The following is a 16926-nucleotide window of genomic DNA, read 5'->3' as shown; positions in this document are numbered from 1 at the left end:
TATAAATTTCCATTTGTTTAAACATTTCACATTGAAAAATCATTAATATATTTACGAGTGAAGTAGGTACAGTGGGACTCGGAACGTCGATGCAAATACGATAAAAATATAATTTTTAAATTAGAAAACTATCGATACTATTGTACACATTTGTCATTGTACCGTATTGAAATACGGGCTTATTGTCAAACAGTAATTGTCTTAAAACTCGTATTGCCCAAGAACTTTATTGTTGTAAAACTCGTATTGTCACTGCAACAAACACGAGCTGAAACTGTATTGTCTTACCTATACCTACGTGTTCACCTTTATTGCACGAATTATTCAAACCAGAACAATATTTTGCAAAGACTGCCTTGAGTTCACTCTCTCACGATGTTCGATCAATGGATCAATGTATAATATTATGTGCTAATCCACGTTTTTATTTATAAAAACTATTACGTTTAAGCCACACTGTTTAGCTAGCTGGTATGAAGTAAGATCGAAATTTACTTTAATATTGTACAAAAAACCGAAAAAATATTAATAATATCGTGTTTTGTACTTATTTGTATATAATATGTATTATATAGATTATGTTCATAATAAGAACGCATAATTCATTGATTTATATTGAACGACGGCTGGTCATTGATAAAAGTAAGTAAGAGATAGGCGTTAGCCCGAAGTATAACCTTAAAGCAGCGTTAGTTTAAGAATACAAAAATAACCTGGAGAAAGAACGGTGAAATTAAAATCTGGCCTAGGCGTGTTTCGAATTGCGAAGGTCATTAGCGCACACACTCGTGTGTGTGTATTTAGGTTCAAATAATTACAGGTCGCTTTACATCTTATTCGAACCTTGACAGAGTTTGCATACAAACGGATTACGAGTACTTATAATAAATTTATGTATGCATAATGTGTATAGGGTAATCTATAAACTGTAATATATAATTTTACGGAATTCATTATTATGACTATTATATTCAAGGATGTACTTGTATCTAAGGTTTTCTAGCCCTATAAAATCAAATTTTATCATCCCTTTATTTATTAATTGTTTGTTCGTCTGGTTTTTTATTAAACTATCTAATTGATCTAGTTATTTAATGCATATAGTATATTAATAATTAATACAATATTATTATTGTTTTTAAAAAAAATCATCGTAATAATATAATATTATTTGATTTTTTCCCTATTAACGTTTGAACATTTTGAGAACTATGTTTTACACTTGGTACAACTATATTGTTTCTTTCTCCCTTAAAAACGACCTCAGCTTAAAACTATTATCATATATTACGAACAATGTATGGGCATACTAATAAATTATAATAATATATATCATATACCTTGAACTGGTCCTGAAGTCAAAATCTCGTGCATGATGCCTTCTTCTGTGGCAACTCTGTAAACTGGACCGACCCGGTGGAGTCGAGTTTTGGTTGTACGGTCGTTATAGGACCTTACGCGACGCGGACACTGTGCCATAGACTCTTTCTTCTTTTTTGGCACAGCGCACGTGGACATTTGGCCTTCCCAAGGGTAACATTCTTCCGTGATAAGTCTGTGGAACATATGACACATTGCCTACGTATTACAATCGTGGTTTTATTGAAATAGGATTTGATTCGTATTTATGATATATACTACGCGCAGGCCCAAATTAATTCCACTAGAAATCTAGTTTTCCCCATTGATGGAAAATAAAAATTACTCATAGATAGTTCTGTATTTATCGAATATTTCAAAATTACGTGATATTTGTGTAATCTAGACCCATAGTTATCCCATAGTTATATATAACTATTAGCTGTTATATTTTGTACGGGAAATCTAAAGTAAAATATTAGAATATTACACACAATCTAATTATAAATACATAAATATTAAAGGGGTGTATAGTAAACTATACATTGAAATCAAAAATAATAACAAACCAAAATTTATTTTTCCATATATATTGTTTTCAGTACCTAGATAATCAGTAAATAGTTTGCAAAATAATAATATTAGGAAATCGTAAAAAACATTAATGCTTTTCTTTCTGTAACAAATATCAATGACTAACGACTCAATGGTATCTTTTCACCACTCTCTATTGGGTACTAATTTCATTCGTGCTTGTTTGACTACGTGTAGTATTTCGAACTCACCCGAATTTCCTAATCCAATTCCACGCTCTGGTCAAATGGCCACCCTGACATCCCTGTTGATTTAGATTGTTGCACGACAACAGGTGTTGCGGGGACAATACGTCGCCGATCGCACGTTTACTCATGATTCCAAAACGATCTGTGGTCACTTGGACAGTGGATATGGCCCAGGATGCACCGCACCAGCCCTGGTCGATCGGCCGTGAGATGTATTTGCCCCAGACTTCACGGGCATCGTAAGACCGTCGTAAATTACCTCGCTGGAACGCGGCTTTTAACGGTTTCATTTGCAATATCTGAAAAATACATTAAAATTCAAAAAATGTATTATGTATTAATACTGCGGAAAATTATAAAAGTCAACACTGTATTATAGGTATAGTAATAGAGCGTCTATATCTAAAAAAAAAATACTTTAATAGCCTAACCCACTTTCCCCAGTAATCACTGTATTTATTATTGGTGCACCACCGTGGATGATTTTGACTTTTGTGAGATTGAAAGTATCTATATCCTTTTTAGGAACTTTAAAGTTAAACTTCATCGTAAATGTTACATCGGGTATATTTAAATATATCATAATATTGTTATTACATCGGGTACAAACTTAGTTGCAACTTTCTAAGTACGACTCGATGTGTTACACACACCTTTCTCTTGGAATGCAGTGTACCTAGCCGCAGTTGTAGGCCCTCGTCATATCTTCTACCCCAAAATGCAGTGTAATTGCTGGCCGACCATCCAAACCGTTTAGCTTGGTGTCTGAGCGTATCCAAAATGTACGTGTCGACGAGACACTCGTTGGAGCTGCACATCAACTGCATTTTGCCATTGGATTCTTCACATCGGCTACAGTAATTGTTCAAAACATATTATAACTACCAATAAGAAACCCAGCTTAGATTGCCAGTTTATTTATAATTTTATGTTTCTATTATATTTTTCAAAATTAAACTAATTTTTTTTTGTGAAATTTGAATTTGGCGACATCAGTAAGTCATTATTATTACTACCAACTATACTAACCATTCGTTACAATTGAGTTTGACTGTTTCTCCATACTTATATGTCTGGCCATTGGCGTAGCATTCTGTACAAACATTTAGAATATGTTTATTAGTTACTTATAAAAGTTTGTTAATTTTATTTAATTATTACCGCATGTTATAAACTTATAATAATACTAATATGTACAGTGTTCACCTAATATAATTCTCTATAATTATATTTAATCTTAATTGAATATAACATGATTTATAGTTATATAATTTTGTCTTCATAATATTATGATATTGAATATTATCAAGACGTTGCTGAAGTATTAGTTATCATTTTACGTACGATCACATAAGTGAATACTGCAGTATATTTATATCTATAATATATAGTACAAGGCTTATATAATATATATTCTAATAGTAAGTATAAGCAGGTAAAATTATGAATACATTATAAGTTTATTTCATGAGGTAAATTATTTGCATTCAGTTTCATTATACATCGTGTGTATGCATATATAAATAAATAAAAGCACCTCTATTTTATAGTTTCATATAGTTATGAGTAAATTTTAGATTGAAAATCAATTATTTTTAATTCGGGAAACCAATTTAATTTAAAAAATATATATATGGTTTAGTTAGGTTTGGTTAGTTAATTGTTGGAAACAAAAAATAATAATTGGAAATGACATTAATATAAAAAAGGAGGTTTAACGATTTCCTGAGTAGTGAAGACTACCAAATTTCAGTGATTCCCAAACACATAAATATAATGACTCGAATAATTTTAAGCACATGTGATCATCTTAATTTTTAGAAATTGTTTACGAATTTTGCATTAGCGTAACGAAATTTATCAATACTGTAGAACGTATGGTGACAGTTGGCAGTTTGAATAATTAAACACTTTTTTTTTATTTCTATTAAAACGATCGTTAAGGAATTGCAGTTCACCGTGAACATAATAACGATATTCAATATTTGAATATTATATAAGTAATCCATATTGTAATATCGCGATTTATTATATTTTATATAAATATAAAATGCAAAACATGGTTTTTGATTTTTGTTGAGCCAAAAGTGGCGAGAAAATTTTTTGAAAAGATTTTTTTTCATAAAATTATATATTTTATACATTATATAATATTTTATATCATTTAAAAATAAGGAGTGAAAGAAGAATGACGTGAATTTGTTCACCTGAGGTTCCAAAATCTTTATCTAACACGATCCCGAAACAGCGTTCAATAACTTCAAGTTACATAATAATATTATTATAATACCTACATGGTATATATTATTTGTACACGTATTTCGCTTTAACCTCGCGAAATAATTATACCACATTATTAGAGGATTTTGCACGTGAATGGATGAGGAACAGCTGGAGAAAATCGACAATATAGCACTGTAGGACGTGAAAAATATCGAAACAATGGCTGTGGTGGCGTGGTGCATGGGATGAAGTAGTGAGTATAATATTAATAATATTATACGTATGTACCTATATAGTACACTGTTGTGTTACAAGTTGTTACTTGCACGGCATACGTCGACGTGCAATACAATAATATAACAACGAATGTGGATATAGTCGAGTGTGAATTATTATAATTTAGCTAGGTTGCGCATTGGTGAACAATAATACATAAAAATGATAATAATCAAACATGAATAACGCGTTATATTATAATTTTTATTAAATAATAGGTAGGTCACACACTCACACATCACAGTAATTGGACATTGAACAATTAAAACGTTCTCACGGTCTTTCTACCTTTCCGTTATCTATCAATTATATCTGACTGTATAGTTTCCCTAAATAATTTGCCTAACCTATACAGTATGTAGGTATACATAATACTTTTTAAAATCACTCCTTATCTCGCCGCTGATTCCGAATATGTACCTATTTGTCCGTATACCGATTTCTATAATTTGGTCTTTTGGTCGTTTTATAGGCAAAATTAGATCAGGTTAGGTTTCTTGAAATAATATTACCAAATTTAAATTTTGTACAGCTTTTATAAACTTATAATACTTATAATATAATTTACACATTTACAAGATTTATTGGATGTGAATCTACTAAAAAAACTGCACCATATTCATGATATTTAGGATCACCAAGAATTTTCATCAAAACGAATGGAAACTTAATTTAGATACTAAGTTTTGTATGTCATTTTAAATTTGAATATTTTTTAATAAACAATTTCGATTTTTAAACCTATTACATATTGTGTTTAATGCATTATATAAAAATAACAGAAAAATACAGAAACGTATTATACCACGATACTCACAATTTTAAAGAAACTTTTACGCACATATAATAAAAAGTATAATAATTAAAAAAAAAAACTTTTAAATAGCATATTATAGCTGTGCATAAACTCCGTGTGGTTATCATAAAATGTATTAGTATATGTAGGTGAATTTGGTGCAAAAGGACGGTCGATAAAAAGTTATCTTGTTTGTTAAGGTTATACTCTAATTATATCCTATAATATTATACTTCACAAATTAATTTTTTTTTGGAGCAAATAGATAATTCTTCCCACTTCAATGACACTTGTCATTTTAGCACCGATAGCTATATATAGCTCCTCATTTGATCTTTTATGTAATATGTACCTATAATACCTACCTATGTAACTTTAAAGATATATTTTACGATATCGTTATGGTGTGATTAAATTCAATATTGTTTGAAAACATGGGGTGAAATGACAGCAAGTTTTTTCAACCCAGTTTTTTTATATGTTCACTATATTATTTATAAATTTATAATGTATACGTCATATACTAGTGTGGTTAAGTTATATTGAGATAGGACAGATAGGTTCACTCACGTTTGGTTACTGACGGCGCTGGCCTGGGAACATCTATGTGTTTACAAAACGACCAAAAGTCGGGACAACAGTCTTCAGATCGGGTGTGGTTGCAAAAGTCATCGCAGTAGCACAACGTGTCCAATATTGGCACAGTACAGTCGTCCTGTCGACCTTTGCAACAACCTCTAGGCCGGGTTGAGCAGTATCGGCCTGCCACATCTGGACCGTATTCTAACGCCGCCGCACAACCCAACGCCACCACCACTATGGCGACCACGGTGGGCGACGTCGTCATCTGTAACATAATAACCCAAACTAGTCAGACGAATTATTATTAATATATTATATTATATAATCCTATGGATATTATTAAGTCTTAAATATTTAACGCTGTGGAATATATTGAATTTCTAATTTTTTTTTTTTTATAAATATATATATATATATAATATACTAGTTACATAGAGTTATAAATATCATAATACGTCTTATAATTTTTATCTTTACGTGGAATATTGACGTGATTTGATTTACACACGTAATATCAATCATAATTTAAATAAATTACTCAAGTTAAAACATATTTAGTATCTTTTCCTTGATGGCGCTACAATAGTAAATTATAGACTTAATAACTAATTTATATTATAAACATTTTCATTCAATGCAATTATTGTTTTTTATCCAATGATTTTATTAGCTTTGTAAATAAAAAAAAAAGAACACATTTAAAATATAGCAACCAATCTTAGTTTGTTGGATGATATTATACAGGTACATACACAAATATATGTACCTATGTATATTTTATTATTTCATTCAGCAGCTAATGGCATATTAATATTTAATATATTATTTATAACAATAATCATAAAGCAAATAATATTTTAAAAATTTTTCAAATGTACTAGAGTAATAAATTTAACTGTGGAGACAAGTCTAATTTGTTGTAGTTTTATATTCTCTGAAACATGTAGCCGACACAGAAATTTATAAAAATTATAGCTGATGTAATCAATAATAGTTTTACAGACGTAAATTTTTGTTCGTCAGTTTAGAAGACACGTCTTTATATTTAACACTTTGAGTAATCGTATTTTTTCTACCCGATGATTCACATGTTGTAAACTTTAAACGCACCCACCCGAATGGCCAACTTTTTGCGAACATTAACTACAGAATATACAAATTACTTTTCATTTATTTTTAAATCACTTATAAATAGTTATAAGAGTTAAAATATTTGACGGCATTTTTTTCTATATATTATTTATAAAATTAAAATATATTTATAGGTTGGAATGATATATTCATATAATAAATTATAAAAAATATTATTGCACCTTAACGATAATGACCCAGTTATGTCATACATAAATAAATGTATGTTATTATGTATAGCCAATTAATTTCGAGTAAACGAACAAGAAATAAGAAAAATTGAAAAAACAACTCTGTCAAAAGACCTTCTGGATTCAGAATTCAGTATACGATACTGAAAAGTCTATAATATTTTATAACGTAATTCATTTATTATTATAATACACTGTATTACTGTCGTACATTTACATATTTTACCAATAAAATATTTTTAGGCAAATTTACGTTAAATTATACGTTTATTACACTTTTTTCGGTAACTATAATACATTTTACTTGAACGATGAAACGGTGAACATTCATAATCTATAGATATTATATTTATTATTCTTCACAAGAATATTACCTACCTAATCTTACCTGGAGTAAGAGGTATGAATTTCGTTAAATTTAGAATTTTTAAATTAGTCTTTTATTAATTTATTCATTATTGTATGAGTATAATTAACTGATTGAATAATAATTATGACTATGTTTTTATTCTAGATTATCTATTAATTATTATTATACAAAGCTACTTTACGAAAACGTTTAGTTGTTTTTTTATTTGAATTATTGTACGTAGTTTTTATAAGGTATTTACCTACTATAAATACGTAATTTTAGTCTGATTATTTTTTATATTTAACTTTTATTTAATATTATGAAATTATCGTATAAAAACGAAAAAAAAATATTTCACTATTTCTCAAGTATAATATTAGACATGAATTTATCTTTTTATAAATAGCTATAACTATAGTATAATGAGGAATAAAATAAATAGCACTTAAATAAAAGTTATTACTTATTATATAGGAGGATTACGTATATAAATGTATTGTATACGTATATTACTCATCTTCAAAAATCACGAACTACCTTTATACATAAAATATAACGATTGGAATATTAATATAGCCTGCAGGGTTGTTAATTGCTATATTTTTATTATGATGTATACAGTCATCTCTGACGTAAATACACGTTGTTTTTATGCTCGTATTGTGTAAAATAACAAGTATATATTTTATTTAGCTGCGTGCGAGTTATACGACGTAAATATACATGTGATATTTAATGTTAAACTTGAAATGGCTCACTGCTCTTGAGATGAACTTTTTTTATATTTACACTTCACGAAATATTACGCTTTATATACCAACACATACCATTCTAATCGTACAGTGTGTCTAAACATAAACTTAATACTAAATACTTCTATTAGAAAAATCTTTAATCAAATAATATTTATAAATTTTAAATGTTTTTTTTTTTTTCGGAGAAATTAAAATTATAGAAACTAAGAAACTATTCTAATACTCTTAATACTTATATTAAATGTATATGGCTACAACACTCATTTTTGAAAAATTCAAATAATTATATCACTTCGGTTAAAAGCAAGCGTATACCAAGGGTATTGTTCTGAAATTACAATAATAAAAATGAAGATAAACTTAAAGATTTTTTTATTAAAAAATTTTGATGTAACTAATTGTAATTGTACCTAACCCTAAATCACGTGAGTAATTTAAAATTTTTATATTTGAAATATATTATTAGATTACCAAAGTTATGTAGTTTATGCTCATACCTTGATGTGTGTATACATTTTTGCGTATTTAAAATAATATCTTGCAAGATTTTCTTAAATGTATTATGCAAATCATATTTTCAACTTGCTTACATATAGGAAATGTCAAAGTAACAAATTACCAAAGAGTCAAAATAGATGAAATCATTTAGGTTTATTTTTAATCTGCAATTGAGAAAAATGCTTAAACCTAGTTTAAAGTGTTTGAAATTTAAAGTTTTCTTAAATTATGTGATTTAACATACATAGGTACCTCGAATGAAGTAAAATTTCAGATTCAAATTGAAAGTACTTAGTAAAAATATTTAATGATACTTTTAACGTTACATCGATAGTAAATTATATGTTATACCTAAGTCTATTTTATACAAACCATTTTAAGGATTCACGCTTTATATGTTTAATAATGAACTATGAACAGTATTATATTCAATGTAAATGAATAATGTATATTGTTATTTCACATTTAGTATTTTATATCGTTGGACGTTAATAGGAAAAAAATCAGATTTACGATGTTTTTACATTTTTAACATGTTTTATTTCTAAATGATGAAACATAATTAAAACCCATCGACCATATTATTTTATTATAAAATATCTACCTGTCCGTAATTGTTATTAAAACAATCGAATATTGTATACAAATTAATATAAATAAATAGGCTAACCAATTATGCATTGTTTATAGTTGACGTAATGTTTTATTATTATTATTATTTGATTGATGTAAAACTTTATATGATATATAATATATACAATATATATTTTAAAATGTTTCAATTTTATTATTTGTTTGTCCTTAAGAACAATATTTAACATATTATTATATGATAAACCTATTTTTAAACAATTTATTTAAAATTCTATTAAAAGTTAAATAAACTTATTTTAGAAATTCATATTACTGTGTTAGTATATATTTATTAAATTATCATTTTAAAAGTAGAAAAATAAAATAATAATTGTGTGTTCCTAATGTATTATATACCTAATAAATTTAGGTTTTTTGCAAAAAGAAATTCTGTATATAATAACCATTATAAGAACCTGGAAGCAAAGAAAATTTCTAAAATTTGTACTCATTAGTTTTGGATCAAAATTCGGACAAAGTATTATATCTAGTAAAAATACCTAAACATCTGCATAAAAAAATAAGTACAATAATAACTGCGAAGAATAATATATATACATATCAAATAAGTAATAAGCGATTGAAACACACCGATAACATCTTCAAAAACAAGCCAATTCCAAAGTGCCTTTATTCGTGTTACTATACATTGTTCGACTTCTTGACACTATACTTATTCTGAATCAGCAAACCTTATGAAATGAAAATCATCCAAAACTCTTATAGCGATATTCAGTTTTCCATTGCGGTTTAATCGAGTATTGACTATTGGATAACAATCATTGTTTTCATTTTGTCTGATATATCAATTAATTTTGTCTATACAATTAAGTTATTATAATATTATGCTACTATTCAATATATCTATATAATATATTCTATCTCATAATAATCCAATTTAGGCGTTATTATATCATTGTTTCAATATTTCAACTGACTCTATTGGTGTTAAATGATATAATAATAATAAAGTACCAATATTATATTCTATTAGATAGGTTGCTATTATTCACGTTACTCACCGGAATGATGTAGAGTCAAACAGCCTTAAGACGATCAATTATTAAAAAATCTCGAATACACCGCACACGCATACAAACGCACGTGTGCTGTACACACACAGACACACAAGCGATACACTACATACCTAATAATGATTATTATTGTACGATGCTACAGATATAATCGATTTCGTCCCAAATGTTCAGCCATAACGATAACGACTGTGATAATATTATAATAAAAACCGTGGCAGAAACGACGACTTGCTACGGTGGACTTATATCGAAATAGTAACAATATTATTCTGTAAGTATTATAACAGCAACGTCGCTTAAAAGTAAAAAATAAAAAAATAAAAATACATTTGATGCGGTCGTTTAGGTGGATAGTCTCGGAATAGACTGAGTGGAAAGTGCAGCAATCGTCAGATTATGTCCGTCTACGAATGACACACATACCTCTATTGTACAGACGATATAATATTATATTATTTTAATAACACGACGATGAGCACTATTGTTTGCTGACTAACTCTTAAACGCATTTTACAGACGTTGCGTGGTCGGCGCCACGGTGACAACAATATAATTATTGGCAAGTCAGTATTTCGGGCAAGACTACGTGTCGTTTGACGAGTGTGTGTGTGAGAGAGAGATATTTGTTTACATGTTGTCTAATAGGTGAAAATCAGAGGGGTAAGGTTATATAATATCCTTCTGCGTATTTGTAGCTATAGAGTATATAATTTTGAGATAAGTCATTTTTTTTTCTTAAATTTTTGAAATATTAAAAAATGCAAAATACACAAGTTTAATGTTATTAAGTTAGGTTAGGCTTAGTAGACTCTGTTTTTTAATTATATTTTATCTGCACTAAAAGAACGCTACACTCACGTTTTTTAAGCATTTTTTATGAGTTATATTACAAAACTATATGTGAACTTCAGAACGTAAATTTGCAATATTGCGCACTTTTAAGGTAGGGTTAATTTTGAGACCATATTTTTTGAGTTAGTATGCCCTTAGCCGTTACTCGTATATTCATATCTAATAAATAATAATTATAAGTCGTATCCTTGGTGGCTGTGGGTGCTTGGTGGTATAATACATTCTACATTTCTACTTCAATGGCTGAAATGCATTATCAAAATTGATAATACCGTCCAATACTAAAATATTATACTCAGTATTGGAGTTATATATATATTTAAAAAAATTGAATCAAAAAAAAATCTATTGCATCTAAAAACAGTATACGTTTGATTTCAATTCTAAGACAGTCAATAGCCAAATATAGATAAGTTGGTGCATACTTTAGGTATTGCTGTATTGCTATAAAATACGTAGACATAATGATACATATTTATATATACATAAATATATTAAGTGCTTAACACGCATTAAATGTTTTTTATTGATTTTTACGGTAATCTTCTCATATATTTTATCAAAAATGAAGTCGGGCTTTAATATCTGTCAATAAAACTATAGAAAATATGAATTATATTTTATTTATTTTAATAAATACAAATTTTAAGTTATAAATAATACATTGTAAATTTGATGTTTCTTTAGTTTTAACAAATAATAAATTAATTATTTCAAACACGTCATGTTTAAAAGTATAAAATACAATTTTTTTTAAGATACCTACCATATCTGTCAATTACACAAATACCTACCATAAAAATTATTTGAAACTCGTACAGTCGTACTGTAATTAATAGAAAAATTACTCATTTTTTTTCAATAAAATAAACGTTTCTCCTCTTAGTGTATAATAATACAATGTGCGTTTGACCGTTATAAAATACGTGGATGTTTTCAATTAAAAATTAATTGTATTTATTTCTAATTAAACACATACCGCGTGTCGTAAACGATAATAATTACACTGCTACATAACGCTGCAATAGACCAATGAAATCATATTACATGCTGTAATGACAAATGACTGCGTTATCATAGTGTCATAGTGGTCTTATATAAAAATCTCCATATTTCACTTGTCATGGAAAACTTACACGATCGGGTATATAATTATGCAGTAGGTGGGTAGGTACTATAACGTACACTTATAAGACGTAATGTGATGAGATGTTTTTAGTTTTAACGGTGTTGTGGTTTTTCATATTTATTTATTTGCTTATTTTTTATCATTCTTTTATAACGACGGTTGTGACAATAGGATTAAAGACTAGTAATAAACATCTGCTCTCTCGCGCGTGTGTCATACACTCAAACACTACTCACGAGGTTTCTCACCTCACCCGTATGTACATTTTTCCATTTCACTAATATATAATTAAAACACAAATGATATTCAAACGGACGTGATACATAATACAGTTAATGCATAGCGTACAGTTTTAAAAACGTGTTTTACACATTTGCCGAGATTTGTATTAACGACACTTCTAAACACCAAATAAAAATCGATTGATGGGATGTTATACGTGCTGAGTGGTGACTGGTGAGTATAGGAACGACAGTAGTAGAAAATGCAAAAAATAATAATACTACATTAGGTATTTCAAATAATATAGTTTAGCTATCATATAGATTCAGATAAATCTGATAAATGTCTGTTATAATATTACATATTATACACTTTAAATGCCATAAATGAAATATTTTTTACGTATTTTTTTTTATTCCCTCCGTGTAATGATGTATACTCATGTAGAAGACCTCATGCCAATTTTAATAAAACTTTGGACTATATCCAGTAGTAGAACATATAAAATTGAATGATAACATTATAGAATAAATTCAACTAAATCTAAGAAAAAATCATTATTTTATTTACCAAATACCCGCTCGAAGTTTTAAATACATTAATATTTATAGAAAGTTAAATTAATAACATACATATAAATCTATATTCACTTTAATTTGACATTTTAGATTTATGTATTCGTTATTTTAATTTTAAATAATACATTATTTATTTTTTAAATTTGTATTAATTCACCTGTAGGTTATAATATCTAATTTAAACAATTTTGTTTCGTGTTCTTTGAATAAATTAGAATCACTTCAATAATAAAAAATATTATTATTTTTTAATAATAAGAATAAAATAATATTGATTGTTGAAAAAAATAAAATTTACCTATTAGTTCTTAATAAATCTATAGGTTTTCTTTTTTATAGTAGGGATGATCAATTTCATTAAATTTAACAGAATCTGTTATTTTTCAAATATTATATAAATAGTATAATATCAAATATATGGTTGAATAGAGTTTCAATATATCAACATTGCTCTCAAGTCTCAATGTTAACAACCATTATATTAACAATTTATTTTTACTTTATAATCTGCAATGAAAAAAATGGTTTTATCGTAATTTAACTTCATAAAATTATCATCTGCTGTTGTATTTTTTAGATTTTAAGTAAAAAATCATTTTTTTTTTTTATGTTATATATGTGTACAGTGTACACATTTAATATATATACATTATATTAAGATGCATGAAGTAACTTCATTGCTAATTATAATACGTTTTAATAAATTTAAGTTTAATTTTTCGGATTTACATTTACTGTGATAGGCTCATTATATTAATTAAACTGATTTTTAAAATGAAATCGGTATTACGAATGCAAATAAATATTAAAAACACATTTAAAACTAGTTTTATCCTTGTCTACGATTTTATTATTTTTCAACGTTTTCTGGGAAATTGAGCTGCTGTGAAACTCCATAAATTATTTGTTATCACACCTACATATTCATATTAACATTCCCATACAACACATGGTTGTCTATATTTAATAGCTGTTACAACAATTATACATGATTTATGACATAGACTAAATCCATGAAATCTCAGAATTGGTTTTTTTTCCGATGATATATTTACTTTGTAGATACGATTTAAATTCTATTTTTCATAGATAATCGAAGTATTGACGTTACTCATCACAGCAGAATTTTAACATAGTTTCGATAGTGCAGCGCAGGCACATTAATACAATAATATTATACGTTCATGCATAACTTCCCGCTTTGCTTGTATAGTGTTTCCGCTGCAGACAGTTCCTAGTTGTGAAATACCACTCGCAGTTGAAATTCCAAAACATAAATGGTTTAATTAAACAATAATTTGTCTGGCGCCAGAGAAACCATGCTAAAAATATTACTAACTAATACTACTAATAATACATATTATAAGCTACGAAAAGAGTGCCTTAGAAAACGAACGAAATAAATAAAAAACAATCAATAATAATGATTTGTATGCCATGGTTGCGGCAGCGAGTTCGGCGCGGACGATATATCGATATATCATTATTACCTATTACTGTGTTATATTATACTCAAACACGCGCCCATAAGCGATTTAACCGACAAAAATCAAATAGCAATGACGGCCGGCTGGCACCCGCCTGTTTAACAATTATATATATATATATAAATAAATATGTATGTGTAAGTAAGTTTTATATATTATTATATATAGTGGCTATGTATCATATTATAATAGTCGTGAGGGCGGCGGCAGCGGAGGTACGTCAAGGTCGTTAGCAGACGCATATGTAGGTAACATTATTTTAATGCGAAATGCAATGTGTACCTACTACTTTTAATGTATTCACCATGGCGTGCAGTTCAGTGTTATTGTTATTTTTGCACAAAAAGCTATTTGCAATGAATGATGAGTTAGAGCAAAAATGTGTTGATGAATACGCATCATGGCCTTTTAATAATATAGGTAGTTTATACTAATACAATGGCCGCAAGTATCGTAATTATCCATATACTGGTAGGCTAGGTTAGGCTTGATTTTAGATTTTTTGAATCGAGTCTCGAAACAGATTTACTTTTAATTTATCAACTTGTTATCAATTCCGCTTGTTTGTATATCCTCGTGAACTTAATATATATATATATTTTTAAATTGAAACATTTCACAATTAAATTTAAAATATGTGAATACAATACAAGCAGTGACGCTCAAGTATTATTTTGTATTTCTATTCCAGTTCAGTATATCAGACACTCTTAATATTTTATATACTTTGATTCGACACCAATGAACATTATCTATTTTCTAAATTTATTACAACTAGATAAATAATTATTCACTTAAACCGTAGATATAGGCATCGTCTAGACCAATATTTGATATGTCAACTATAAACATAAGTAGACATACCAACGAAAATTTATACTTTTAGAAAGAAAAATATCTATATAAGTACTTGTATGATAATATGGTAATATAGTGCCAATATAATAATATCTTAAAATCAACAAGTCAACGATTTTCAAGTCCAATTAGTCGTATGATAAAAGTTCAGCTATTAGTGCTTTTCAACTTTGTGTAGTACATTATAAAACAATAATACGATATGTCGATATCTTTTTAACAATATCAAACCGTGGTTACTGTACAATGTACATATCATATAATATATCTATGACAATATTACGTAAAATAAAGTATATTATAGTTATGAATATTATAGTGAAAGTAAATAAATAGATATATTATTATTGACTGTCAAAAACTAATAAACAAAGTACGAGCAATTTTAAAAATAAACGAAATGTATTTAAGTAAAATTATTATAGTACCTATGTCTGTCGCTATTATAACTGTCCGCAACGTGTTTATTCAAAAACATTACAAACAGAAAATAGAAATCACGATTTTCATGATAAATTATAGTACACGATATGATATATTCGTATATTCACGATGATATTAAACTTTTCTATAATTCACATTTCAGTATAAACAGTGGTTAACGTGATTTAAAATTTAAATACGAAAATATCAATCACATTAATTGGAACCAAACAACGTTTATAAAACGTACATAATAATATCAATCATGTCCTAACAATATTATACTGGTACAATTTCACCGTTGTATGAGTGGAGAAATGACAATTTATGATCATTTATAATATTATAATATTATGTAAAGTGTGCCTACACAATTTGTATAAAATCTAAGCCACAATATTATTCTAATATATTAACTTACAAGTTCTGTGCAATAACTACAGTTAGTTAGAATAGAACCTCGATTGTCCGACTCCCAATTAACCGTCTTTCTCGATTAACCGTCACTACTCACCCGCTGTTGTGAAATCTTATTGCCTTATACGCGAGCTGTGGTTTATCAGAAACTTTCTGTCAATATCCACTAGCTAAGAAACGATTTTATGGGTGAGATAAAAACAATATTTTGCGATTGCGAACGTGTCTTTGAATTGAAAATTCACTTGGTCATAATTATTGAAAATATATTAAGTATTATGCATGTCAATAATTTATTGTATGTTTTTAAAAAAAAAAAATATTTGTATCTCGTTAAATCGTCTT

General features: G+C 27.7%; 1 protein-coding gene across 1 annotated transcript in view; it reads right to left on the bottom strand.

The window, feature by feature from the left end:
• Positions 1-16926, bottom strand: part of LOC114128943 (tubulointerstitial nephritis antigen-like) — a 33336-nt gene that overhangs the window by 1535 nt on the left and 14875 nt on the right. The window contains exons 2-6 of the mRNA XM_050198852.1: positions 6007-6283; positions 3171-3234; positions 2795-2993; positions 2145-2440; positions 1341-1555 (exon numbers count right to left, since the gene is read on the bottom strand). Coding sequence (XP_050054809.1) covers positions 1341-1555; positions 2145-2440; positions 2795-2993; positions 3171-3234; positions 6007-6283 — 1051 coding nt within the window. The remainder of the gene's footprint in view (positions 1-1340; positions 1556-2144; positions 2441-2794; positions 2994-3170; positions 3235-6006; positions 6284-16926) is intronic.

This window comes from Aphis gossypii, chromosome 1 (assembly GCF_020184175.1).
Source record: "Aphis gossypii isolate Hap1 chromosome 1, ASM2018417v2, whole genome shotgun sequence".
NCBI classification, from domain to species: domain Eukaryota; kingdom Metazoa; phylum Arthropoda; class Insecta; order Hemiptera; family Aphididae; genus Aphis; species Aphis gossypii.
The sequence above is the reverse complement of the archived record's forward strand: the minus strand, read 5'-3'. Positions and strand labels throughout refer to the sequence as shown.